We start from the raw sequence: 27,719 nt of genomic DNA, 5'->3' as shown, positions 1-27,719 counted from the left end.
GTTTGCCACACTCCTCACTTGGGATGGGTGTTGAACTTCTGTTCCTGTTATCCTAAAACTTCTGACGGTAAGTGTGACTTTCAGTGCTAGTCTTACCGATGTGTGTCCTTGCTGTTTCCTAGATTTTGGCCTAGAAAATCCTCACCAGCTAACAAGCTCTTTGATGCTTTTAAGAACATGTATCATCGCACTTTTTTAATGTCTTCAATAAGAGGCACAGTCTGAATTATCTAACCTCATCACTTGTTAGAATCTTTTTGTTACATAAAAATATTGTTCTACAACCTTTCCCTCACTGTGTAGGCCAGCCCTGGGTAAAACGCTGATATTCTGTAGGTCCTACAGAGATAAAGAGTGCTTGGTTCTACGTTTTTGAAGTTAACGTGACTAACTCAGGTATGCTTCCTAAGGAAGACCTTTAAGCGTATGAAACTCTGAAAACTCCAAAGGGCGCAAAGAATTCTTCTACTTGCCCCACTCTGACACTCTTTAGAGATGACATACAGCTGTCTGAAAGAAATGCTTTATAGCTGGTTAGGGATTTTCATAGTTTTGGATTCCCTGCCATTTAATTGGCTTAGGATACTGGTTCCCAGTGTATGAACCTAGACCTTCTGAGTGGAGTTTGGGGGTGGGAGTGGGCTTAGCATTATTGTGAGGAGTCTACGAAATCATAAACCTACCAACTATTGTCTATAGACTGAAGACATAAGATCACAACTCTTGTCATATGAGGTACACCAAAATTTTTATATGAAAACAGCATCTAGAAAAACTCTGATACTATAGTTTTAGGAGGAAATGCCTAGGGGATTAGGTTGACTTGAAATTTATCTCCAGAATGTTAAAGATTCTTTACTGTTTACACAGTGTCCAACATGTTTTGTTGTTGTTCCATGTAAAAGTCCTTTTATCATTTTATGCCACTATTTATCAAAATTATAAACCATCTCTTCCTGAGAACTTTTTCTTGTAGACAGAGGTATGTCTAGTGAACAGAGATACCCTAACTGAGCCAAGAAGAATTCTCATTGTATTTTGTGTTTCCTTTTCCCCTTGGTGGTGGTTAGAATTTAGACACTACTCTCCTCGTCAGTCCACAGTCCAATCCCCAGAGAAGATGGCTCGAGAAGGCTACCGACTATCTTTTTTGGACAATAAGTCTTCAGGTTCTTCTCCAGAAAAGGATTTGATACTAAAACCTGATACTTACCAGCTTACCCATGATGTCTCATTGGGTAAACGTCTGGATGTGGGTGATTCTAGCCAGATCCATCCCTATCAGTTACCTTCAGATGTTGGTCTAGAAAATTATGATAGTCATTATTCTCACAATCTATCCCTGCATGGAAGTCTTGGAAAAAGGCCTCCGAGAAGCAAGAACTACCGAGAATATAGCATAAAGCCTTCAAATGACATGAAGGCCACCACATCTCATTCCTGTGGAGACTTACTGACTTCTCTGTCAAACCCTGACTCTGGCACCGGAAGGCTTTTGAAGCTTAGTTCAGGTAATAGCTTCCTGTCAGTTTATAGTCCTTTTTCCTAGTCATGAGATAGAGGTATAACTGGAAATTTTGGAGTTAACATTTCTTAAATTATATTAGCATTTCTTAAATTTGATTTTGGGCTATCAGCCAGTGAAACCTCCAGAAATCTCCAGGATATGACTTTAACATGATAGATACATTATTAAAGAAAACTTGTAGAAATGTGAGCTTCATAACTATGTACTATTATAGCTAAATAGAATACCAGGACATATTTCTAGTTGTGTCTAGTCTTCTCTGGCCACAGTCAGAGCAATATACTTCACATACTACTTAACAGTGAAGACAGAAGAGATGTATATTTGTTTGTTTTGTTTTGTTTTAATTATTTATTTGACAGATAGCAAGAGAGGGAACACAAGCAGGGGGAGCGGGAGAGGGAGAAGCAGGCTTCCCGCGGAGCAGGGAGCCCAATGTGGGGCTCGATCCCAGGACCCTGGGATCATGACCTGAGCCGAAGGCAGACGCTTAACGACTGAGCCACCCAGGCGCCCCAGAAAAGATGCATGTTACTCTCCAGCCCCTGCTTACTGCTCTCATGTAGGATTGGAGTATGTGGACAGTTGGATTTAGCCAGGGTTGGGGTTTTGTCAGGTGGAGAGGGGGAAGGGAAAGGATCCATAGAGTTGAGGGTATATAGTAGGGAGAGGTTATTATGACCATTGGACTCTAGGTGGGGTAAGGTTGAAGTGAGACAGGAGAGAGTTGAAAGGCAGGGTCATCTCCCAGCCTGTTTCCTTCACAGATCTGTATGCCACAACCCATTTCAACAGTGACCCTGCTCTGCTGGTTAATGTAGAGCAACAATTATCTACCAGTCTCAGTGATTTAACACCAGCACCTGGTTCTTTCCCAAACAACTCCGCCCTGGGAGACTCTCTACGGACACTGCTGTTGCCTCCTGGGACCTCAGAACACAGAGAGAATCTGACCAAGAGGTCATTAAGCCCATCGAGGAGAGGATTCAAACGGAAGGACAATATCCCTGCCACCCTGAATCCAAAGACTGGTTTCAGAGATACTACGGGAAGCGAGGCAAGTATTGGTTTGTTTGTGCTTGTGCAACAAACACATCAGATCCAAGACCACAATTGCGTTCTGTTGAGGGTGGCAATGATTCTGACCAAGGGTACTACAAATTCAAAGGGATTTTTAGAGGCCAGTGGTTAATACTGCCAGGCCAAAGCCTGTGACTCTTCTGCCCTTAGGAAAGGCATTCCCCTTCTGCATTTTCTCATTTCTGTCACAGTGAGAACATTCCCTAATCTACTTCCAGAGCGTAAATTTTGTGGGGACTCTGATAATAAGCAGTGACAGAGTTTACCACAGCAGGGAATGCAGAAGTTGCCAGGGGCTCTGGGTTGGCTGAAGAGTGAACTCTGTAGCACTGATGTTTATAATCTTAAAATCTTAAATCTTAAAATTATTCACAGTTGCTTTTTATTCATTCACTCATGAATGAATAAATAAATAAATATATATATATATCTCATATCTAAATGAATACAAAATAATTGTGAGTTTTACTGGACAAATCTACCTATACATTTTTCTATGTAAGATTCTTACTAAATAAAAAGTATCTTTAGTAGTGGGTCCAACAATAACATTTAACATATAACATTCAGGGGCACCTGGGTGGCTCATTAAGCGTCTGCCTTTGGCTCAGGTCATGATCCCAGGGTCCTGAGATCGAGCCCCGCCATTGGGCTCCCTGCTCTGCGGGAAGCCTGCTTCTCCCTCTCCCACTCCCCCTGCTTCTGTTCCCTCTCTCGCTGTGTCTCTGTCAAATGAAAAAAAAAAGTTTTATATATATATATATATATATATATATATATGTATGTATATATATATATACATATACATACACATTTAAAATGTTATAGGGGCGCCTGGGTGGCTCAATCGGTTAAGCATCTGCCTTCAGCTCAGGTTGTGATCCCAGGGTCCTGGGATCCCTGTGTCTAGCTCCTTGCTCAGTGGGGAGTCTGCTTCTCCCTCTTGCTCTTCCCCTCCCCTCCGCCCATGTTCTCTCTCTCTCAAATAAATAAATAAAATCTTTAAAATGTTATAGAACATTTATGTTTATTATATATTAACACACTAAATATAAGCTTATGAGTAAAAATTTTTTAAATACTTCCCAGGGGTGCCTGGGTGGCAAAGTCGGTTAAGCATCTGACTCTTGATTTCATCTCAAGTCATGATCTTGGGGTCATGGGCTCAAGCCCCACATCAGGCTCCACGTTGAGCCTGGAGTGTGCTTGAGATTATCTCTCCCTCTGCCACTCCCTTCGTGCTCTCTCTCTAAAATAAATAAATCTTTTAAAATACAATACAATAACATACTCCCCATTTTGGGGAGGTCTGGCTGGCTCAGTCAGTAGAGCATGTGACTATTGATCTCAGGGTCATGAGTTTGAGCATCATGTTGGGTATAGAGATTACTTAAACTAAAAATTAAAAAAAATACTCCCCATTTTATGATGTCTAATATGTTTTTAAACTGTTCTGCAAGTTTAGTCTTTTTATACTACATAACTTGATATATTGAGCCATAGATTGGTGTCAAAACTTATTTAATGCTTTCTTCTAAAAATCTCTACAGAAAATTATGAGTATACTGTTATCTTTGAAATTATCCTTGAATAAACTACTATATTTGCTTGGACATAAATAACATTCTATTCAAATCCAAACTGAAAGATGAAACTCCCCCTTTTTTTTAATGTTAACACTTTAAATGTCCAGATTCTTCCCATATTGTGTAAGAATGACAAATGGTTGGTGTTTTTTTTTTTCTTGAGCCTCTCTCTAGTGACCTGGGCAGTTTGCATGGTTTGCCAGGAAACCACAGTCCCCCGATCTCTGCCAGAACTTCCCATGTGGCCACTGTCCTCAGACAGCTCTTGGAGCTTGTGGATAAGCACTGGAATGGCTCTGGCTCTCTCCTTCTTAACAAGAAGTTTCTCGGTAAGTGAATGCATTCTCAGCTCCTGGAGAAGGGCTCAGACCTTGCTTCTGTTCTGTGTTCCTATAAAAGCCACTCAGTCCCCTTAACTTGCAAGGAAAAAATTGTTCCCATGATCACCAAAATTTGTCAGCGGCACAGTAATTGACAAATCTGCATTTTTCTAATAATCTTCTTCCCTGTTTGTTTCATCAACATTCTTCCCTCGTGTACCAATTGTTTTGTCCCTTTTATGACTTTTTGGTAGTCTTTGAGTAAAATGTAGAGTGATGAGATATGTAAAATAGAGTGTGGTGGTATTGGTGGTGGTATTAATGATTATGAAAGGATTTTATGATCCTTGGGACAGTGCCAGTAATAAATACAATAAAAATTGGGTTTGATCATCAGAATTCTAAGATGCCTGTTGAAATGTTATGATTTGAAAAACTTGAATGAATAAATGACTTGGACTCAGGGCTTCTTTTTTAGGAACTTGGAGGAAAAATCATACTGCAAATATTGCCTTCCACATGTTTATTTGTTGTTTAATGGAAAAAGAGTTCAAGGAGATCTTGGTGGTGGTAAACGTTTAGGAAAAACTAGAAACTTTAAAGTTGTTTGGGCTCAATTTTTTTTAATTTCTAAAGGGACACATAGAAAAACTCTTAGTATAGTTTCCTTCCTACATTGACTCTTTGCTCTCATTTTTTAGGAAATTATCCTCAGGAGCCACTCATCAGTGACTAGAGAATAGCACAGGGCTATTGAGGGTCTACTCATGAAGGTCTACTGTTGTTTCTCCATAGAAGGCATGGGATAGAATTTCTTATCCATTATGAAACACCTCTTACAGACACTTTGTAAATTCTTGTAAAAAGGAAATATTAGATTACCATATTTGTCCTACAGAGCTGGTAGTTATTGACTAGGAATTCTGTGCTTTAGCTTTTAAGATTGGCCCGTGTGCCCAACCTGAATTTTTGGCAGGTCCTGCCCGAGATTTACTTCTGACTTTGGTAGTCCCTGCTCCTTCCCAGCAGTGGTGTCACTCACATCCTGAAGATACGTCAAAAACCTTCCGCAGGAGAGAGATGGAACTGAAGGAAGCTGGGCATGTGGTCCCTAATGACATGGTATGCCTCTCTCATCTTCCTTTCCTACTCTTTCTTTACTAGAATAGGACAGAGCATCAAAACTAGAACAGCTTTGTGCCATAAAGATCATCATCACCATGCACCTAGATGTTCGGGAACCAAAATACAGAGAAGTCAGTCAAGGCAAATCAGGAACACAAAACTTGCCAGCATAGGAACAACTTGGAGGTTCTGCAGGATGATTCCCTAATCCTAGTCCTATTCCAAAATTTCTGAAGAAAGACTTGGAGAAAGAAAAAAAGAATGACCTTAGAATGAAAATACTTAGGTTCATATTTTCGAAGGTTATGGTTTAATTCCAATGAGGGAAGGCCAATATCTGTGGGATTGTCTTTCCTCCCTTCTGATGGAACAGAGAGCCCTGAAACAGGGGCCATTCCTAGAACATCAGGCTGCTGACTTTATGAAAGGAAGAAGGGACTCATATCCTTAGGCTTTTTCCTTCTTTTCTTAACATAAGAGGATTTTCACACACCAACTTTAGATAGCTGATTCAGAATTGCTGGCCACTTGTCAAAAGAAGCACTTGTCCTGCAAGAGTAGTGGATAACTCACAGGAAAGATTGCGTCTCCTTGTGCTTTTGTTTGCTGCACTTGAGCTATGTTTACCAATGAATTAAAATTCTAATGAGAAAGTCTGAGAGATGCTGACCTCCTTTTAGTTTATCACAAAACAGAGGAAAACGTCTTTCAGTCTTTAAAAGCCCTCCACAGAATTTCAGATTCTTAATGTATTTGTATTTTGTTTTCTCATCTAAAGGAAAGTTTGAAGCAAAAACTGGTCAGAGTGCTAGAAGAAAACCTCATTTTGTCAGAAAAAATCAAGCAGTTGGAGGAAGGTGCTGCTACCTTGATTGTGAGTGGGCACCAGTCACACACTTATGGTGAGTTCAGGAAAGCAACATGGGGTGTCCCAAGACAACTGTTTGTTTATAGATGACCCATTTAATAAGGTCACATGGCTTCCTAAATGGAAACAATCATCTTGCCTCAGAGAGTTGTAATGCCAGTGGCTTGAGTTACCATATGAAGCTCTTTGTCAGTGTAAAGCAAGTACAGATGTTATTATTGTCATTATTTTTGAAATTGACACTTTCTGATTATAGCAGAAGATCATGTTCTATGGGCACCTGGCTGGCTCAGTTGGTAGAGAGTGTGCCTCTTAAGCTCAGGATTGTAAGTTTGAGCCCCACATTGGGTATAGAGATTACCTAATTTTTTTTTAAGATTTTATTTATTTGAGAGAGAGAAACAGAGTGACAGAGATAGCGAGAGAGAGAGAGCACAAGCAGAGAGGAGAGGGAGAAGCAGGCTCCCCACTGAACAGGGAACCCAGTGTGGGCTTGATCCCAAGACCCTGGGATCATGACCTGAGCCAAAGGCAGAAGCTTAACCGACTGAGCCACCCAGGCGCCCCACATGTAGAAACTACTTAAAATTTTAAAAAGATCGGGGCGCCTGGGTGGCTCAGTTGTTAAGCATCTGCCTTCGGCTCAGGTCATGATCCCATGGTCCTGGGATCGAGTCCCGCATCGGGCTCCCTGCTCAGCGGGAAGCCTGCTTCTCCCTCTCCCACTCCCCCTGCTTGTGTTCCCTCTCTCTCTGTGTCTCTCTCTGTCGATAAATAAATAAAATCTTAAAAAAAAAATTTTAAAAAGATCATGTTCTTTATAGATAGTTTGAAAAATATAAGGAAAGTATAATCCCATTACCTGCAATAACTGCCATTATTATTTTTGGTATATTTTCTTTCACCATAGTCCTATACATATATTTTCAACTTAAAATTTGTGAGGGGCACCCAGCTGGCTCAGTCTGTGGAACTCTCAGTGTTGTGAGTTCTAGCCCCAAGTTAGGTGTAGAGATTACTTAAAAATGAAATCTTTTAGGGATGCCTGGGTGGCTCAGTTGGTTAAGCATCTGATTCTTGATTTCAGCTCAGGTCGTGGTCTCTGGGTTGTGGGATTGAGCCCCACGTTGGGCTCTGCCCTCAGTGCGGAGTCTGCTTGTCCCTCTCCCTCTGCTTCTCTCCCTGCTTGTGCTCTCAATCTCTCTCTCAAATAAATAAATAAATAAAATCTTTAAAAAAAACTTTTAAAAAAATAAATAAAATTTGTGACTTGATGTTTTAAAAATAAACAACATACAACAAAATGCACACATTTTAAGTTAGATGAGTTTTGACAAATATATATATTTTTAATTCCATCCCAATCAAAATACAGAACATTTCTTTTACCTCAGACCCTTGTGCAGTGAGTTTACCCTACTATCTACCCTAGGCAATCACTAATCCGATTTTTACATCCTAATATTATTTATTTAATGGCAAAAGCATTTCCTATAATATCACATGAATAATTCTAAAGAATTTCCAAACATTCAGTAGACTTGAAATGAAATGCTTAAATGAAGACCTGAGTAGAAATACTTCTCTGAAATTGTTTCTTCTTTTCTGTTGGAGCTGAGAATCTTAATGTTCATTATGATAAATAATGCAGCTGTTTATGTACATAAATTTCAGACTATTTTCCTAGAAGACATTCCTAGAAGTAGAATCAGTAGCTCAAAAGATGTGGACATTTTTGAGGATTTTGTTGCATATTGTCATATCACTCCCAAGCAAGGTTATTTCAGTTTACATTCACATCAGCAGTGAATGTATTTGAATGCCCTTTTCATTCCATCCTTGCCCACACTCCAGTTTTTTGTTTTTGTTTTTGTTTTTCCCATTGTGATAAGTGAAAAATAGCATCCCATTGACATCTTGATTTGTACTACTTTATTATTAGCGTTCAGGCCAGTATTTTAGATAAAGTCTACCCTTGGCTTTAAACATCTAGCTCAGCACCCCTAAGCAAACATCATGGGCACTTGGATTTATAAGAAAAAGTTGATTTGGAAGTCAGCACTGAATTTCCAGAAGAAACTCATCACTATCTGATTGTCACAAACCTGAATTATCAAGGCATCTCCACTAAGCTACTCTGAAAATAGATGTTTGTTCACTAGATACCTACTTTGAATCGGCCACAAGGCCCAGTACTGTATTTTGGCTTACTGGTGATAAATACAGCTGTTGCAGCTCTGTTTTCCTCCTTCTAGAACCTTGCTACTCAAAGGGTGATCCATAGATCAGAAACGTTAGCATCACCTGGGAGCTTGTTAGACATGTAGAATATTGGGCTTCACCTCAGACCTACTGAATCAGAATCTGTTTTTGACAAAATCCCCAGGTGATTTGTAAGCATATTAAAGTTTAAGAAGTACTGTTCTAGAAGACTGACTTCCTTAGGACCAGAGTTCCTGTGCTTTTACCTATTTCATTATTGCAAGTATCGGTAACATATTTGGGGAGCTAGGTATGAGTGTCTTGACTACAAATTCAGTTTCTGCAAGCACTCATTGAGTTATTACTATGTGCCTGACATAGTTCCAGATGTTTTCACAGATTCTACAAGGAGTGAAGTACCTACATTCACAAACTAAAATGGAGAATATAGAGAACCTAATATGTGTTGACTATGCTAAATGAGGATTGAATCCTCACAACCGTGGTGGGGCAGGGTTATTAGCCCTAGTGAAACTCAGAAAAATAAACTAATGCACAATATTAAATGGTTGAATTTTAATTCGGGTCTCTCTGTTCCTAAGCCCCATATCTGCTGTCTCTAAGGGAGGGAATGGTGAATGGAGGGCGGAGATGGAGGCAGTGGGGCCCCCAATTCTTTAAGATGGCCACCTGACTACTTAATCTCTGCTCAAAGATAGTGGCTTGGAATCCTGTTCACACCTGGCCACTGTACCCTTTGTAGATGATCTTCTGCGCAAAAACCAACAGCTGAACATGCAGGTGGCTTGCCTGAACCAGGAGCTTGCCCAGCTGAAAAAGCTGGAGGAGACAGTGGCCCTTCTCCATGAAAGTCAGAGGTAGGAGAGGGCCTATCTAGCTGGCTTCTGGAAGCAGATATTTACTTTCCTTTATCAGCTTTGTCTTATTTGATAATATCTATGTCCTTTTCAAATTAACTCTATTCTGTGTGTAAACCTCATGTATCTAGGTGTATCTGTGTGTAAACCTTCTGTATTCCAGGACACGTGAGGGACTAAATGTCTTTGCTGGCTTTGGTGGGTTACAGCCCCCTCAATAATAAGTAGTTTCTCACTAGATCCAACAGGACCCTTGTTTGAGTCAGCTAGCTTTTCTTGGTCACTATGTGCCCCTAAAATCAGCTGTCTGGCTCTTCTGGAAAATGCCTGCCTCCTAATGGTCTCAGAAGAGACATCAAGCACTTAGGGAGAGTGACGGAAAGTCCCATGTATTTGTTCTCTTCAGAGGAGCTCAACAGCATCAGCCTCTTCAAAGAACGGTACCCTCAGGATGCCAGTTAGACAAATCAGAAGAAGCCTCAAGACTATTGGTACATTTACAGAAGCTCTTGACATTTTGATTTGCAAAACACCTTCACTATGACTTTGAATGAAGTTTAAATATAAGAACCCCATCCCCAAACCTTCATCCCCAAACTTTACTTCATGAATACCTAGTGAATTAGGATAGCTTCATATTCAGAGAATTAGACCCAGACCCATTCTAGATGGCTTTAAAAAAAAAAAACAACTTTTCATTATAATTATTTCAAACACAAAAGTAGAGGAAGTAGCATAAAGTCATCCTTCTCAAACTGGGGTATCGGAATCACCTGAAAAACTTAATGAAATGCAGATTGCTGGGCCAGAGTTTCTGACTCAGCAGGTCTGATGAGGACAGAGAATTTGCATTTCCAGTAAGTTTCCAGGTGATGCTGTTGTTGCTGATTTGGGGACCACATTTTGAGAACATTAGGGTATATCTCTTTAGGTGATGTACAGTCAAATTGCTATATTTTAAAGTAACTTGAAATAATTCTTCTGTGTGTGGTTAAACCATCAGTTCAATGTACAGCCTCAATTTGTTTCATTTTGCTTTTGATTCATAAGGAATTTAATTGTTCCTATTTAATCTTGTTTTATAATTATATAAAACATTTAAATGGCCCCAAAGTCAAATTATAAAATGTTACCTTATTCAGACAAATATAAAAAACATAATGTTGTTTTAACATTTTATCTTAGAAATCAGTTTACAGTAGTATATAGAGTTAGTTCTCCTTCCTTTTTATAACTGCATAGGACTGCAACCGTGTTTGTTTGCCTTCTATTGATGGACATTTAGGTGGACAGTGTTTTGCTGTTATAAATAGTGTTGCAATGAACAGAATTGTGCATGCATTTTTTTGGTTAGTCTCTGATAGCTTTTAATATTACATGGTAATACAGAGTCCAAGAATGCAGTCATGACTAGCACCATTAGTTAATTAGGATAAATTAGATGAAGTAGAAGTTAAGATTTGGGGATAGAAATTGGAGACCTGGTCAGGTGCCAGTCTTCTAATACTTCTACTTACCTCATCATGAAAGTGCTTTGGAAAGAATAGAACAATCACTATAAAAAACGTGAATTGTGTTATTGCTACAGTCAGTCTGGAACATAATCAAACAACTGTAATGAAGAAATAAACTGTCAGCCTGCTTTTAAAATAATCCACTCATAAACCAGTCAGTTCTTTCTATTTAAAGATGTTACTTCATTTTACATTTGTCTTTAGTAAACATTTCAGGTCTGAATAGCATCTACTTTGCTTTTATGATTTCATGACTGTCTTTTTTGCCCGTGCCTCAGATCCCTGGTGGTAACTAATGAGTATCTGCTGCAGCAGCTGAATAAAGAGCAAAAAGTTTATTCTGGGAAAGCACTCCTGCCTCCTGAGAAGAGTCATCATTTGGGGAGATCGTCACCCTTTGGGAAAAGCACGCTGTCTTCCTCCTCACCAGTGGCACATGACACGGGTCAGTATCTAATACAGAGTGTCTCAGACTCTGTTCCAGAGCCTAGTTTATGGAGCTAGCACTGAGCACCTTCTCTGCAGCTTCCTCTCTCTGCCTTCAGGGGGGCTCTCGGTGTCATTGCCACTAGTATGGTGGTATTTACTCACAAGATTAAGAAAAAATTTTATTCCGATTACATTGTATTGGTCCTTTTTATTTTTTTTTATCTCCTCCCATCGACTCCTTCTTTCTCCCTGCCCACAGAAATAATTGGCACTTAATCCTAGGCATCATATCACATAGAAACATTTGGCTGAAAATGTTGAAAAGGAAAAAAATCAGACATTTTTCTGAGTGTCACTTGAAACTAGTAGAAGGTTAAATGTAGAAGGTTAAATGTAGAAGGTTATAAAAGAACATCAATGACCAGTTGTGTTTTATGTTAGAACAAATTTCAGAGACTCTGTATTGATTGGTTCATCAAGCGTGTTTTGAGTTTCCTCCCACCATAGTGAAAAGGTGACACTGTCTGGTTTCAGCTTAGGAGCAGCCAACAGTTTAGTTGAGAAAAGCAAAACTCATGTGATGATATTTGGTATTGGTACCAAACAGGTCTAAATACAAGCCCAAAGATGCCCTGGAGAGAGAGAAAGACAGGGAGAGAGAGAGGCAGAGGAAGGAATTCCCACTATGGGAATTGGAGAAGGCATCAATGAGGACTTGTCATTTGAGTGGAAGTTTGCACAATTACAATGGTAACAGATAGAGGGGGCACACAGAGGTTCCCAGACCAAGAATGCAGAGCAGAAGAGTGTGGAGCACCTAGAGGGATTGCAGGGCAGGGAAGATGTGGGTCATGATGCTGGGAGAATATATAACCAGGGGACCTGTCCTAGCCTGAGAGGTATGGTGTCAGGAAATGTCCACTAAAGAAATGATCTTTCTTTTTTAAATTTTATTGTTATTTATATTAAGGAACCTCTGTGCCCAATGTGGGGCTCAAACTTCTGACACCAAGATCAAGAGTCACACGGTGTTCAAGAAAGAAATGATCTTTCAACTGAGACCTGAAGAATGAATAGGAAGTCACCAGGCAAAGCACAGGGCCAAGGGCAGAGGCAATGGGAAGGAACTTGGTCCATTCAGGGAACTGAAGTGCCAAGAGGAGATGAGTTGGAACTAGACTGCACCGTTCCTTGAAGATTTTAGATAGGAAGGCAAAGGAATGACATTTGTGTTTGAGGAGCTTTCTCTGTGAGAGGAATGGGTTGAGGGCCATGTGGAGTGGGGGGAGAATCAAAGAGGAGGTAGAGATGTGAGAGAAGACTGGTGTGGCCCAGACCAGAGATGAAGCTTCCAAATGTTAGCTTTGGGCTCACTTTACACGTGAGTACCCTGTATTTCAGACCTGAGGCATAATTTTTCTTTGACTCGTGATTGTTTGGGCATTTCAAAATCAATGGGAAAGATAAAGAAAGTGGCTCTAAGTATGTTTCTGTTTCAGGATAGCCCAGGCAGCTAATGTTGCCAGAGAGCATGTAGAGGGTGAAGGACTACCAACCTAACTCCATATTGTGCTTCTCTTCATCTCCAGGGTCGTGTCAAAGAGAGACAGACAGGTGGAAAGATTACACACTTATTGCTCCCCTGACCTGGTACTCTGCAGGGAAGGAGAGCTATAGCCAAAATAATGAGACGGGAAGATCACAACCAAGATCACACACTTCTAAGTTATAAATAAAATCCACAGACCTCTGAATTTAATGTGGGTTCCCAAAAGAAGCATGTGCAGAGGAGCTATAAGTTTCTTTGAGGTGCATGGCCCTTTAGGAGCTCAAGTGAGCTCATACTCTGTGGCAATAGTAAGAATCAGCCCCCTTCCTGACTTCTCTAGGCCTGCCTTGGCCCCATTAAGAGGACTCCAAAGAATGTAAGCCTTGCCCAGGTAGGGTAACCTCAGCCTGTAGCCTTGTAGCCCTGAGTTGTCATATTTCAGGGTCCTGGCACAGTACATAGGCCAACTTACTGGGAAGACCACTGAGGGAAAAATAATGAACTTCTTTTTCAACCCCGCTCTCCCTTCCTTGCCCTATGGACATCAATAATGCCAGACCCCCAGAACGTATTTGGGGTACCTCTAAGGAGGAGCAGACTGAGTCAGTCACCTTTCACCCTATATTCTATTGTCACTGAAAGTGGCTCGCCCTGCTCCAGGCCAGGCACCTCTCTAGGGTTGCTGGCCATGTCTGGGGAAGTCCCGCTGTGTTTCCTAATTTCCCTTTGTCCAGAGGTCGGGCAGGGATGGGGGTGTCAAAGGGCCAAAGAGTTGTGGGGCTAAGTGGGCTCAACATGGAGTGGGGAAGGCTCCTGAAGCAAGTAGAAAGTAAGTGGAGAGGGATTCCTCACCCTAGGCCCAGCACTGTTGGGAAGAAAAAGGAAATAGGGCTGGGATGGAAACTGGATTCTCAGGGAAGTTCTGTGTCCAAAAGGAGGAGCAGGGCCAATCTGACAAGTGTAGCCTTCTTGCCAGCCAAACAGAGTTTTAATGGCTCCATCCCACAGAACCTAAGCTCTCTTCCTTGCCTGCCTGCTTTCCTAGCAGGGGGACCCAAAGCTTTCCACCGTGAGGAGACTGGAAGATGAAACAGTGGTAACTGAAGGGCTGAAGGGGCGTTGTTTGGCCAGTCGATGCCACATACCAGATTCTGCTAGACCCATCAGTCTTTAAGGAGTTTCCCGGCTCTGGGAGGGCCTTGATTGCTCTCAGGCTCTATAACTACTTTTCAGGAAGAAGAGGGGCTTTACTCCTATAAGGTGGAGTTTTGGGGCTCTGCCTGTTCTCTCTCTGGGCTCTTCTAAGCCACGCTGCCAGTCACAGGAGGAGCTGAGCTGCTGCTCCCCTCTACATTGGATGGTACTCTCACCTGCAGCTTACTAGCCTGGACCAATTTGCAATGCAGTTAAATTCTTTTCACTATGAGGATATTTTAGCAAATGCAAGCCAGAAGGATTTGGGTTTCACTTTTATTTTGCTCACTTAAGTTTGCAATTCACCAAATTCCACAAGGCTGGAGAAATCATTCCTCTTACTGTTTGCTGATGGGAGAGGTAAAGGTCTCTGAAACTCCTCCCTGGGCAAAGTGATGTGGTCAGCTGAGTCAGGAGGAGCCCACAGCTGTCAGCTGTTAGGCAAGGCTCTGCTGTGGCCAGGTGCTGACCTCCCCCCTGTAATTCCCACCTCATCTCCCCAGCATCCCTGCCCCAAGCCATACTATTCCTCTCCATCCCCACTCCAAATAGAGTTGGGCTCAAGGGACTCTGGGCATACCTGGGGCAGGAACATCCCAGAACAGTCTGTGGGATGAGGGAATAAACAGCTGTACTGCTTTGCTGCCTTATCCACATCAGAAAAAAAAAAAAAAAGGTATTTGTGAGTGTTTATCTGTTAAGCCTTTTCTGGCACCCTTGGGAGTTGCCCTCTCCTGGGCAGGCCCTAAGTCCCATCCAGCCTGCTTGTCAGCAGGAAGGAAGGAGAGTTGGCCCCAAAGCCTTGGGCTTGGGAATAGCTATGGCCTAACACCCAGAGCCTCAGAAAAGAAAAAAGGTTGATCTGGAAACTTCCAGGACTCCTCAGGGACCAGAGATTTCCCCTCCCTCCTCCCAACCTGGGATGTTGAACAAATGGGAGGGAATCAGAAGCCCCTTCACTGTTGGACACACCGTGTTCACATGCCAAAGGCTGGTGTTGGGTGGCAGGCTCTATCACTGGCCATCCCGCCCCGTTTCTGGAAATCAGTGTTGGGGCTTTCTGTTAGAAAAAGCCTGGCCTGAGGCAAGAGGCATGGTTCTGAGCTTTATTCTGCAGAAGCCCCCTCACTCTCTGGGCCTCAGCTATAAAATTAGGGAGTTGGACTATCTACTCTCTAACATTCTTACTGGTCTTGCATTTTCTGACCTTCTGAGCTAGGCCCCAGAATGACTAACTTTGGTAGCCCCATTGAGGTGGGGACCTGTCAGCAGGCATAGACCTGACGCCTGGCACTGGGCCCTGCCCAACACCTGGCCCAGGCCTAGTCTGCTGTCTCATTCCTCTTTCCTGGAGAGGCCAAGACTGAACCCTAATAGGACGGCAAGCTGTGATGTTAGGACTGTGGGTCAGGGCTGAGGTGAGAGACCTTAGATTTCCCTAAGGAGCATCCTCAGGAAGTGCTGCTCTGTGCTAATGGAAGGGGCCTGGTATGTGTCTTTTTCTGGGCAGGGTTACCAGTGTAATGATCAGCAGAGAGTGACATGCAAGTGAGTGGTAACACAGAGGTCAGCAGGGTGTGAATGTCATTAACCCCATTATTATAAACCTGACCAGGCCATACTGGTACAAAAGGTGTCTTTATTGAGGTCTGGGTAAGAATTAGGCACTTGGCCAAAGCAGCAGCTTAAATATGAGGCAAGCACGCAGGGGTTAGCCATGCCCGGGGCTAGGGTGGGGCAGTGGGGCTACAGGCACAGACTCTCCCCAAACAGCCAGAAGTCAGGGAGGAAAGGGGAAGGGGAGAGGTCTGGGTCAGAGGCCTGGTGGGCTAGCCCTGTGGGGCTGGGCAGAAAGCTCTGGGTGGTAGGTCCAGCAGGGAGGGGACAGGGCTGTCTTGCTCCACGTGCCCTTTAGGCCCAGGCCTGAGGCTCTGCTGGGGGCAGCCGCACTGGGGGCCTTCCCAGGCCTCACTTCTTCACCTTAGCATCATAGGTGCCTGCATTCTTGTAGGCACTCACATAGCCGCTGTCATCCAGGATGTCCTGACGCCCAGCAATGCCCTTGCCCTTGCCGCTCTCATCGAAGCGCTCCTTGTGGGAGCCTGTGTACTTGCTGGTGTCGGTCAGCCGTTCCACAGCACCTCCTGTCTTTGCTTTCTGTTTGGATAGAGTTGTTCCCCCACGGAGGCCTGGTTAGGGAGCCCAGCCTTCCTCCCCAGCCGTGATTCCCTATATCCCCCTCAGTGGCCACCCAAGACCAGCCAGGGTACTTACGGTGACGCCCACATTGGCTGGTTCCTTGCCTGCCACCAGATGGCAGATAGCATCAAAGGCTTCCTCCTTACTCTTCCCTTTGAATCGCTTCATTGCCAGCTCTTCTAGGGCCTTCTTGAACTCCTCATAGTTGATAACCCGAGCAGACTTTCCCCTGCCAGGTATGTGGGCACCATGAGTTTTCCCCCTTCTCCATGTCTTCCCTGGTTCCAGCCCCCCAGTTTCCCACCTGGGAACATCAGAAGCAAGGACTGCCTGGGGCTCACTTGACTTTGGAGAATACGATGTCGACATCTGTCCCCGTCACGGCCTTTCCGTCAGCCACCTTGCAGTCCTTGCACAGCTTGGCCCAGTTCTTGCCATTCATCTCTTGCCCACTGGCCTTGGGGTCACCATGGATGGCAAATTTGCGGAAGCTTTCCTCCAGCCCAGCCACATCTGTGCTCGTTGCCATGCCACCCTGCAGGGGGAACCCACCTCAGTCACCTCGCAGCCAAGCTGCCCCTCCCCTCCCCAAGGCACAGAACATCACTGCCTCTACCTCAAAACCTACCAAGTTCTGAGTTATGGGCACTTATGCCATATACCCTCAAAACTGGAGATGGAGCTGCTTGGGGAGAGGGGCCAGCACTGTGTCCCTGGACCTGAGTCCCGAGAGGAAAGGTGCTGTCACTTAATGCCAGCCCTGGCTTAGAGTGGAGTTAAGAAGATGAAATCATGATGCCCACACCAGGCTGGGACAGAGTGGCACTGTCCAGAAAAACTGTGAGGTCAGCAGCTGGGGCCATGGCTTTGGCCCTGGCACAAGGCCTGCTTGGGTGGAAGTGAGGGTGGCAGGGCTGGCCCCCCTCCCTGGGAGTTCCATGCGAAGCTAGGTCAGGGCCTAGCTGTTGGGCAGGTATTTAGTGAGGACAGGGTCTCTGTCAGGGTCATCAGGACCCAGCAAGACCCAGCCCAGGCTGAGAAGGGAGCCAAAGCATGAGCAGGGGAGCATGCCTTAGGTAGGGGTGCAGCTGGCCCAGCCAGGACCTTGTTACTATTTGCTGTTAAACAAAAACATGAGGGGAGCAGGAGTTTGGGGCTGGCCTGGCCACAGTTTTTGAAGCCTGGAGACAGTCGCTAAGGAAGGGTAGTGCTACTTGGAGAATGTTGCTAAGGCCAGGATGGTGTCAGGGCGGCTGAGAGAGAAGCTCCCAGAGCGGCTGGGCTGGGCTAGGGAACTGGCGCCCACGGGTGCGGCACACCAGCACTCCCAGCGCCTGGGGCACAACCGTGGCCACCTGGCCCCTTGCCATCCATTGGCACTGTAACCTCCCAGTCTGTAGAGTTTAGGAAGAGCAGGTGATTTGGGGACTAGCATGGGTAGGGGTTGTAGAGTTATGAGCCCCCAGAGGCATGTTGGTGACTGGAACACTTCCCCAGTGTCTATACCTTCAGTGTTCCATGGAAGCCCCTGGCCACACCCTGACACCGTCACACCAGTCCCCCACCCCCACAGCTGAATGTACTCAGCCCTGGCTCTACATTCTCGGCCTTATACCCCTGACCACACCCTTAACCAGCCCTGGGACTGAGGGCCTGGACCATTACCTCAGCACCCACCCCCACATATCTACTAAGAGCTCTGTACAGAAACTCACCAATAATACCCTCAGCCCTGCACTAAAGTGTCCCTTCTACACCCTCACAGTCCCCCTGCAATCCCCTGACCACACCTACAGCCCTACACTGAAACTCCCTCCATGTAACACAGCCCAGTACTGAGGCCTCCTTGACCACACCTTCAGCCCTCTGCTGCAGCTGTCTCCATCCACACACACCCCAGTCCTGAGATGAGGACCCCCATCCACATACCCACGGCTCTTACTGAGCCCCCTAACCAGAGCTTCCCAACTCACCCCCTCTCTATCCACCTGTAGCCTCCGACCACATCCTCAGACCCACCCTTGTCCACATACCCACAGTTTTCTGGCCTCATGCTCAACCCTGCTCTGAAGCCCCCCAGGTGCCCACATCCGTAGACTTACACTTCCAGACTCCCAGGTACTACGCTGAGAGCCCCCATGTTAAGACTCCCTAAGCACACTCTGCATCTCCACTGCAGCCTCCTGACCACACCCTCAGTCATGTCCTCAGCAAACATCATCTACCTCTGTCTTTTATTCTAAGGCCTCCAGTGACCACAGCCTGGGCCCCTACAGAACTACACCCCCTTTACATTTACCACTGGCCTTAACATTGAAAACCCTCTCCCAGTGACCATCCTCACCCATACCTAAGTTGCAATTTCTGGTACTGGCGTCCCCACAGCCCCTACATTGTAATGACCCTGTCAGCCCACAATCCCAGTCCACACAGCACTCCCCTTCCCTCTCTCTACACTGCAACCTCCCACCAGGGATCCAGAGACCCGGCCCAAGGGTAAAGTCTGGGGGAGTTTGTGGGAAACAGATGCTTGTCCCAGGTGACTGGCAGGCTCCTGCCTCCAGTGCTCACTCTTGTCAGTGGGAAGGATTCTTGGTACTAATCAGGTGGAACCAGGTCTCAGGCCGCAGTCCCAGGAGTCTGCAGGCCAAGGATGCAGCAGCCACGCCCAAGAACTGGGGCCACCCGCTGGCTCCCACTGGGACAGCTGGAGTCATCAATCAGCCGGGCGAGGAGGTGGGGGAGGAACGCCTGGGGCCCAGGACAGGGCCGCTCAGTTGGCTCGGTACCATCTGGGGCTGGAACCCCTTCCAGGGCGCTCCCACCCCACCCTCTTCCTTATCATGCAGGATACGGATTAGGGTGGTCGGCGCCCGGGTCTCTTACCTGCTTCTACTTCGTGGCTGTTCCTGCAGTGCGTGTTCGATGGACAGAAGGACGCAAGAACGGACCGGCGGACGCGGGAGACCAGGCGGCTCCAAAGCTCTGCTCCCTGCCGGCTCCGGGGCGGGACTGCAGCCCGGGCGGTTCCGCCGTATTATCCCCTGTTTCTCGGTCTCCATAGAGACAGCGAGTCCCACCCCCAGGGCTGCCTCGGCGGGAGAATGACCAAGGTCACGCTGGCCCCACCCACAGGACCCCGCCCCCTCCGCGCTCCGCGGGGGCGGAGCTACTGCTAAAGCCTGATCCCGCAGCTCCCAGGGCAGCTCCGTGGCCTTCGCGCTGGGGGATACCGGCCCTCTGAAGCTCTGGACGTCCTCGGATGACCCCCTAATAGGAAAACAGCCCCATCCGGGGCTTCGCCCAAAGTTCAAAGCAGGCCCCCACCTCCACGGCAGAGATGAAGCTTTCCAGAGCCGCAACCGAAGGCCATTTGGGAGCTGGAGCAGACGGGGTGGGAGGGAGGTGGGGCGGGGGGAGTTGGGGCGGGGAGAAGTCCCTTCCCTCAGTGACAGTGGGGTCTAGAGCTGGCTCAAGACCACAGCTTTCCAATTAACGTTTGGCATCCCCAGGCCACAACTCGGGAGCACTGGGAGCAGGAGGGAACAATGAGCGCATCACGAGTGCCCAGTCCCAGAATCCTGGTACACCGACCGCCATCCCAACTGCAGGAAAAAGCTCCAGGACCTCTGGGGTCCGCGTACTCCTCTATTCCCATCCTACCCCGGTGTCGGCCTCGCAGTCTCTGCTCCTGCTGCTGCCTCCGGATCTCAAAGCCTGTTTTCCCTCTTCAAGTATAAACCCTATCTTCAAGAAAAACAATCTCCTCCAGGCAGCCTTCCAAGGACTTTTCACAACCAGAAGCCCTGTACCTGAGCGCCTTCGGTCCACGTGTACCTTTCCATATGACAATCTGGGTGGTGACTCAATGTACGAGCCCCTCCCACCCCACCCCTAGGCCGACTGACAGTGGTCCAGCTCCAGCACGGCCTGTGGCCCTTGCCATTAAGAAAGTCTGCACTAAGTCCGCAAAAGCATTAAAAAAAAAAAAAAAAAAAAAAAAAAAAAAAGTTTATTGGAGCATCATGGCCGGTGGGGCGGGTATTGCTGAGTCTTGGGGGAAGGGACCTGCCGACCGCAGGGGCTCCCAAAGTGCACTCGGTGCGGCGAGGGTGGGGGTGTTGCATAGAGAATCCGGCTGGCCGCTCCTCCTTGGCCCTCCTGCCTCTCCACCCGACTAAGCCAGGCCGGCCTCCGGGCCACCCCGCGCTCCGGGCTCGCCGCTGCTCAGGCTCACGAAAACCGCGGGTGCACGCACCTGCAGCGCCAGCCCGATCTCTCGGCCCCTGCCCCCTGGGGCAGCCAGAGCGGCGCTGCCCAGGCGCGTCTGGGCCACTGGAATCTCGTCCATGGACTCGGCTGACGCCGAGTGGTAGGCGCCTGCAGGCCCAGCGGCGTGCACTGGGCTGAGGCCCGCGGAGTCCGATGGCGAGCTGGAGCTGCGGCCTGGGGCCCAGGGCACTGCGGGGATGGAGGAAAATGTGAAACTGGGGGCTGTGACACTCTCGGGGCCCTACCTTTCCCTCAGAGCTCAGGATGCGGTCAGGAAGAGACACTCACCCGGCAGCCTGGGCAGCGGCGATTCAGGGTCCAAGGTCCCAGAGGTTGGCACCTTATACACACGCCGCTTCCTCTTTTTCTGCAGAGAGAGGGGAGAACCTGAGCGCCCCTTAGACCGCACATCGCCCAAAGAAGCAGAGGAGTGGGGCAGGGTAGAGGCTTCTTTCCATCCCCTTCCTCCTGGGCAAGGAGGCCAGCACAGTACCCCTTACCTGGGGTTGGATCCGGGGGGGCAGAGCCTGAGTCTCTGGGGAGGAGGGTGGTGGGGGTTCCACTTGGCCTCGGGTGGCAAAGAACTGGGAAAGACTGAGGGGGAAGTGGAAGGGTAATCGCTGGATGGCCATTGTTCCCTCAAATCCCACCCCGCTGGAGGCCCTGAAATAAGCCTCCCTTCCTAGTACATAGAAAGGGGCACTGATTTGTTCAAGGCTTTGCCAGGCTGGACCCAGACCTATATACTTTGGCCTTGGCCTACCCCCTTTCTCCCACCTTAGATGTCCCTGCCATGCCAATGAGAGATGTCCAGGTGGCACATGCCCAGGTTGCACTCACTTGGCATTCACTGTGGCAGGCCTGGCCTGGCCAGGGGGTTCTGGGCGCACGTGGCTGAAGGTCCGCATGTAGAACTCCATCTCCTGGGGAAGGTGGGGGTCAGGGAGGCTGGGGGGCCAGGTGTGGATCCAAGGCCTTCTGGGTCCTGAGCCTACTCCATCCTGTATACAGTACCCCATCCTATACAGAACACCCCCTTCTCACTGGTCTCTGTGCGAAGTCTGGGTGCAGAGGTCTATGACTGTCCTCCAAGCTTCCCAGCTATGCTGGGAAAATCTCTCTGTAGGCCAAGGCTTAAAACACCCATTTCTGGACCTTACCCCATCCCCACCATCTTCCTTACTTCATCTAGTCAAACTCCTCCAGGAAGCCCCTAGCCTCATAGGTCCAATGCACCCAGTCTGCTCTGGCCAAGGTGGGTGGTAGGGAAGAGGCTCTCAGAGCAACCCTCTCCTGGTTCCTCTCTTTTCGTAGGGTTGCAGTCTCTGAACTGATTTTTTCCCTGGTGGGAGACTGGCCAGCAGTTCATATGCCAGAGTGTGCGCCCAAGGCTGTATCACAGCATGACTGGACCGCAGCTGAGTCCTCAAGGTACCAGCCACAATCTTGGCTACCTGGGGGGGGGGGGGGGTGATGGGGGCTAGTGGGACAATGGGAGGTCTCCCCCACCTCAAAAGAGGAGGCAGTAGGAGGTAGGGAAAAAACACCTCCACAGCCCCATTTGGGATCAGGCTTGTAGGGAAGTTCTGTGTCTACTTTAGTCACTGATCCTCACAGCCACACTGGGAGTGGCAGACCCAACCCCTGAAAGCGCAGGGACCTGAGGTCAGGAGGTCACAGAAGTGGGCTGGGCTGCCACCCAGGACACAGGACGCCCATGAGGACTGCAGACCAGGAGACAAAAGCTAGGAAAAAGCCAACCCAGGTACAAAGGGTGTAGGGCAGAGCCAGGACAATGATGCCCTGCCCCCACTGGGTGGGGGAGGGCACCCGGACAGCTGTCGCATGCTGGGAAGTCGTTTCCATGGAGACCCAGGCGTCCTGACTAATGCAGAGATGACACTGTAACAGCAACGCTGTCTCTAAAACAAGCCTATGTTTGGGGCCAACGACTCCAGAGTGGGGCCCCTCCCGCATTCCTGCTCAGGGTGGGGGTGGGGAGTCTGCCTTCAGGGCCCTGGCAGATCTGGGGGACAGAGCCCAGCCGGCCCCAGGCTGGCTGCACAGATACGGAGACTGATGCCCAACCAATGCCCAAGCTAGCCCTCTGGAAAGTAGTGTGGGGGTGACAGCCTTAGCAGAGGAACACTGGAAAGGAAGGGATCAGAGGCCAGTCGTGAGAACTGGGACCTCAAGGTAATCTGCACCCCACATCTTTCCTCTTCCCCAGTGAGGACTCAGCACCCCTCCAGGGCCCAGCAGAAAGGGGCAAAGCCTACCCTAGTGCCCTGGGGCTCCAGAAGCGGGGTGGGGCAGGAGGGGTGGGAGAAGCACCACCAGAGGATGGTCCCAGAAGCCTGAGGGGCCGGGATGAGACAGGAGCCAGGCCCTAGCCAGCTGGAGAAGTCTGAGGGTACACCGGGGTTCCCCCACTCAAATCCCCCTGGGATCCTCCCCCAGAGACCTGCAAAATGTGCACATTTCTGCGCAGTAAATGGTACCTCTCGGCCTCAGCACTGTCCTCTCTGCAGTGGGACAAGCACACCCCCACCCCCCGCTGCCACCGGAAGCCTCCCTCAGGTCATGTGCAGATGATACTAACTGCCCTTGCTGCTTTTGCTGCCACACCTGACTCCAGAGCCTAGGCAGGCAGTGACTACAGGGCAGGGGCCAGGAGCCCTCTAGTCTACGCATCCTAGGGCCAGCCCTGCCTCAATGGATACTGACTATGAAGCTTGAGAAAGTCTCCTGCCTACATCTCTGAGGCTGTCTCCTCTGTGAAGTGGGGATAGAGAAGCTGCCCACTCCCAGGATGGCTGCCACTGCACTTACATGTGTTCTGTGCCAGGCACCAATCTCTGTACACGGTGGTGTGGCAGGGGGGCTGCCACCAAAAGTCAGCACTCCCCCAGGCCTCCCAGGCCTGGCAGCCTGGCCCGCCCCTGGCAATGACAACAGGAGAGGCGGGGTCCCAAGCCTTCTCCCAATCCGCCCACCAGCCTGTGTTTGTGTCTAGTTGCCATGAGGACTTGGGATCCAGAGTTCAGCCTTCCCAGCAAGGCCTGCCTGGGCCCCCTCCCTTCCCAGTCCCTGGGGGCTCCAAGAACTGGACCACCCCCACCCCCAGCTGCTGACCTCAGGAAGCCACGGGGCGTGGGAATGGGAATAGGCTGGTCAGTAGCTGGGCTGGAGGGTTCCTGCTTCAGAGTGTAAAGACTTTAACTCTTCCCAGACCCAGCTTGTTTACCCGTTCTGGGCCTCAATAGGCTCATCTGCAACATGGGTACAGTTACGTTACCTGCTTCACGGGCTCTTTTAAAGATTAAATAGGGTAATGGGTATAAGGGCTCAGGATCACGAGTAGAGAGAACTGATGGCTCCATCCTAGTGACCTATTCGCTGGTCCATCCCTCTCTCTTCTGCAGCCCCAACCTGCCCACTTTCAGGCTCCCACATTCCATGCCCTCCAGCACATGCTTGGAGCCTGGACAGGAATGTACCTGGGGTCAGGGAAACACAGGGCTCCCTTTGGCTGTGCCCACACTTGAGAAGCAGATACGTGCTTAGTATAGGCTTGGCCTTGCTCCTGTTGCCTCCAGCATCCCCTACTCCAGCTGCGGTTCCAGGCCTGCTTCCCTTTGCCCTGTCTCATCACTGCTACTTGCTACACAGCCAACCACTCCTCCCACACCCAGGCCCCATCACCCACCCCCTTAGCCGTCTGAGCCACTTCTATACCTGAATGGGCCGCATCTTGGGGGGACATGACTCGAGCTCCCTGTGGGCCCCCTTTGCCTCCTGTGGCAGGCGATGCTGCACGATGTACTCATAGGTGGTGAGCTTGTGCCACACTGAGGGGGTGAGGAGAGGGCTCAATGCAGTGGAAAGGGGATCCTAGAGTTCAGAAGGTAAGGGAGGGTACCTGCACCACCCTCAGCCCCAGCCTGAAACCACTGTCCCCAAATACACTAACCCATGAAATGAGACCAGGCCACCACAGAAAGCCAGTACTGAGAAGGAGCATGGTTTCAGGGTTCTACAGCACAGGGTTCTACCACCCACTGGTACCTCCCTGTGGCCTAAGGACCCCTATACCCTGCAAGGCAGGTGTAGCTGTATGAGTGTGTGTGTGTGTGTGTGTGTGTGTGTGTGTGTGTGTGTGTGTGTGTGTTGGGGCACGGATGGGGAGGGACTTACTGAGATAAATGTGGAAGCAGAACAGGTGGCCCAGCAGCGCTGTGGAAAGCAGGCCCAGAAGGATGAGTAGGGCGGCCAGGGCCAGGATGGCAGGAGCCTGTGTCTCCACAGGGGCAGCGGGCAGGAACACAAACCACACATCTGTGTGATTCTTCAGCACTGCAAGGCACAGGCAGACTGCTCATCTGGGTCTATGACCAGCGACCGGAACAGGCCCAGAGTTGGAGGGTGGGAGTGGGCCTGGAGCTGGAACTGACCTTCAAAGTGGTGATTGGTGCGCAGCCGCATGGGGTTGACAAAGAACTCCACAAAGACATAAGTGGCCACCAGCACGAGGAGCAGGACACCCAGTAAGGCAGATGCCACACTGTGTAGAAAGAGCCTGGGCCCGGCCGTGGGCAGCTATCAGCACCCAGGTGCTCCAGCTGGGTAAGGGCCCAGAACTCAGAAGGGCCGGTGGATGGGATGGGGACCCAGGCCTCTGACCCCACAGCCCAAACTCTTCATGCAGTCAATGGCTTGGGCAAAGATTAATCTGGGCGGCCGCCCCAGCAGGAATAAGACCCCAAACCTGCCCTCAGCAGTCCTGAGCAGCAGCCATCAGGAGCACCACCCTCAGACCAGCACGCGCTAATGCACACCAGTGCCGGGCCCTCTAAGCACCCCAGCCCCGCCCCGCCCCGCCCCATAGGCAGCCTCAGGATCCCTGGCTCCCCCTCACACCCATGCATCCCTAGGCAAACGTGCGGCCCGTGTCCAGCTCTCACCGGTAGTTCCTCTCGCCCACGCAGTTGTTGAGCCACTTGCAGTGGTGGTCAAAACCGCACACGCACTTGTTGCAGGCGCTGCAGTGCTTGGAGCGAGCGCTCCTGCAGGAAGGGGTGGAAGGGGCACAACACGCTTGGTTTAGCTTTTCCCGCACTTCCCCGTGGGCCGCTCGCAGGGCAGCGGAGACGGCGGCGGAGGGACCAGTGCCCCGGATGCCGCACCTGTAGCGGGTTACCCACCAAGCCCTCGGCTCCACGGCGGAGCGCGGCGACGGGGAGCGCGCACGCCCTCTGGCGGCACTGCAAAGCAGAGCACCCACAGAAGGCCTCGCTTCTGAAGGGCCAGGGGACTCGGAAGCAGGAAGGAGGGGTTGGGAGGCGTTACACTTTCCCACTCTAGGATTGCGCACCTGCATGACGGTGGTATGAAACGGAAATGGGGCTTCCTCTCCAGGTAACGACCCCTGCGCCGCGCCAGGAGACGATGCAGGCGTGCGACCAGGGAGCAGAAGAGAGCAAGGCTGCTGGGTCTAGGGCCTGCATTGGTTTCTCGGACATCTCCATTTTTTGAGTCCCTGTTTCCCTGCCAGTCTATGGGAATTTTACTGGCATTCTTTCAGAAAACCTCAGTCTGTCTGGGCTACCCAAAGGGAGCCAAAGGAAGAGGAGCAAGCTGACATCTAGGTGAGCAGTTTGCTGCAGGGGGTCTGATGAGGTGAAGCCACATTAGGAATGCGGGTGGAGTGAGCTGCAACCCCTTCCCCCAGAAGAGAACAGAATGGGTAGCCACTGCCACAGCATCAACTAAAGAACAATGCACTGACCGGTGCCTAGCGAAAGAAAGGATGATCTGACACCAAACTCCTCAGTGCCTTGTTGGCTCTTACTCTGTCCTGTGGACACACCCTCTTCAACAGGCTGCTAGATCACAAGATAAGAAATGTGGAGCTAGCCTTGGACCATACCCCCACCCCCAATCCCCTGCCTGAGGCTGGAAGCTCCAGGAAGGGAGAGAGGGGCCTAGGGAGGCAGTCCCTAACAGCCAAGGGGGTATGAGCTCTGCACATTCTGACTGCCCTTCCCACTAGCAGTGTGATCTGGAGGAAGTCACTTGGCCTCTCTGGGCCTCAGATTCCTCATGCGTAACTGAGGATAACAGTATGGGCTTGGGGGCCAGGCAGGCTGGATTGTGAATCTGGCTCTGCTACCCAATAGCCATATGCAGGCCTCTCTCAGTCTTTTGCAGCATTGGGCTCTTCCTCTTCTGTGAGGTGACAAAGATGCTGCCTACCCTGCAGGGTTGTTCATAAGCACTTAGCACATAATAAGTACTCAAGCATTAATTCTCCTCCCTGCCCCTCTCTGGGAATGCTTGTGAGAAATGGGGGGGGGAGGGTAACAGAAATAGTCATTAGAAAAGTGTGTGGCAGTGCCAAATGTTTCCTACTTTAACTGTTGGAAATGCCATTCTTCATCTTCTGTTTCCAATCTCCTTGTCCTTCACCCAATTCTCTGTCACTCCATCAAGATTCTTGACTGTGTAAAACACGAGGGTTCTGCGGCATCAGGATAACTCTAAAGCCCTGGGCAGGCGCCTCTCTCCCTGGAGCGCCCACTGGCAGTTTCCCAGGGCACACTCGGCACCCACACACACCCTCAGCCCACACTCACTCACACATCTACGTCACACAGGTTGCAGTGCAGATCTTCAATGACGTGTGCGTGTTGGCTGCGGTTGAAGATGGGCAGGGGCCCTGCATAGCTCTTGTCCCGCACGTTGGCATCTGCTGGATCGATGGAGACAGCAGTCAGGTGAACCACGAGGTGGCCGGCAAAGATGGCGCCCATGCACTGGCCCAGCAGGTTAAAGACTCACTCTGCACTCTGCCGGCTGGAAGCCCCCCTCCCCAACTTTATGGAGCCCAACAACAGCTGGCTACCTCCATGTGACTCCCTCATGCAGAGACTCCGAGTGTGCACCTCCTACCTCCAGTCCCACAAGAGCTTCCTT

General features: G+C 49.1%; 3 protein-coding genes across 16 annotated transcripts in view; 1 reads left to right on the top strand and 2 right to left on the bottom strand.

Moving 5' to 3' along the window:
• Positions 1-19,547, top strand: part of LRRC36 (leucine rich repeat containing 36) — a 49,693-nt gene extending 30,146 nt beyond the window's left edge. For 6 of the 11 annotated variants that reach the window (XM_073880132.1, XM_073880123.1, XM_073880130.1 and 3 more), the window contains 8 exons: positions 1,071-1,511; positions 2,296-2,585; positions 4,358-4,523; positions 5,449-5,636; positions 6,418-6,541; positions 9,473-9,587; positions 11,380-11,546; positions 19,322-19,547. In XM_073880132.1, the coding sequence (XP_073736233.1) occupies positions 1,071-1,511; positions 2,296-2,585; positions 4,358-4,523; positions 5,449-5,636; positions 6,418-6,541; positions 9,473-9,587; positions 11,380-11,546; positions 19,322-19,536 (1,706 nt within the window). In that variant the 3' untranslated portion in view covers positions 19,537-19,547. Of the gene's footprint in view, positions 1-1,070; positions 1,512-2,295; positions 2,586-4,357; positions 4,524-5,448; positions 5,637-6,417; positions 6,542-9,472; positions 9,588-11,379; positions 11,761-13,119; positions 13,295-19,321 lie in introns of those variants that run through there. The other 5 variants (XM_073880126.1, XM_073880124.1, XM_073880125.1 and 2 more) reach the window with 5 other exon arrangements.
• On the bottom strand, positions 15,893-19,513 carry TPPP3 (tubulin polymerization promoting protein family member 3). Its single transcript, XM_025889064.2, has 4 exons — positions 19,359-19,513; positions 16,814-17,007; positions 16,548-16,701; positions 15,893-16,430 (listed from the first exon to the last, which is right to left on the bottom strand). The coding sequence occupies exons 2-4, from the start codon at positions 16,999-17,001 to the stop codon at positions 16,242-16,244; spliced, it is 531 nt and encodes a 176-aa protein (XP_025744849.1). The 5' UTR covers positions 17,002-17,007; positions 19,359-19,513; the 3' UTR covers positions 15,893-16,241.
• Positions 19,548-19,569: 22 nt separating the features above from the next.
• ZDHHC1 (zDHHC palmitoyltransferase 1) overlaps positions 19,570-27,719 on the bottom strand; it is a 32,349-nt gene continuing 24,199 nt past the window's right edge. For 3 of the 4 annotated variants that reach the window (XM_073880133.1, XM_025889063.2, XM_073880134.1), the window contains 9 exons: positions 27,384-27,559; positions 25,709-25,810; positions 25,199-25,323; positions 24,942-25,100; positions 24,483-24,595; positions 21,585-21,667; positions 21,245-21,338; positions 21,033-21,111; positions 19,570-20,933 (listed from right to left, as the gene is read on the bottom strand). In XM_073880133.1, the coding sequence (XP_073736234.1) occupies positions 20,650-20,933; positions 21,033-21,111; positions 21,245-21,338; positions 21,585-21,667; positions 24,483-24,595; positions 24,942-25,100; positions 25,199-25,323; positions 25,709-25,810; positions 27,384-27,559 (1,215 nt within the window). In that variant the 3' untranslated portion in view covers positions 19,570-20,649. The remainder of the gene's footprint in view (positions 20,934-21,032; positions 21,112-21,244; positions 21,339-21,584; positions 21,668-24,482; positions 24,596-24,941; positions 25,101-25,198; positions 25,324-25,708; positions 25,811-27,383; positions 27,560-27,719) is intronic. The other variant, XM_073880135.1, reaches the window with a different exon arrangement.

The sequence above is a fragment of the Callorhinus ursinus genome, unplaced genomic scaffold, assembly GCF_003265705.2.
Source record: "Callorhinus ursinus isolate GAN/ISIS: 27379988/994484 unplaced genomic scaffold, GSC_fseal_2.0 scaffold37, whole genome shotgun sequence".
NCBI classification, from domain to species: Eukaryota; Metazoa; Chordata; class Mammalia; order Carnivora; family Otariidae; genus Callorhinus; species Callorhinus ursinus.
This window is presented reverse-complemented; position numbering and strand designations above follow the sequence as displayed.

Excerpts from the sequence above, each read along its gene's own strand:
- TPPP3 (XM_025889064.2), bottom strand. The coding sequence starts at position 17,001 with ATGGCAACGAGCACAGATGTGGCTGGGCTGGAGGAAAGCTTCCGCAAA. Across the intron at positions 16,702-16,813 it reads ATCGTATTCTCCAAAGTCAA|GGGAAAGTCTGCTCGGGTTA; the intron begins GTGAGCCCCAGG and ends CATACCTGGCAG. Across the intron at positions 16,431-16,547 it reads CAGCCAATGTGGGCGTCACC|AAAGCAAAGACAGGAGGTGC; the intron begins GTAAGTACCCTG and ends CTATCCAAACAG.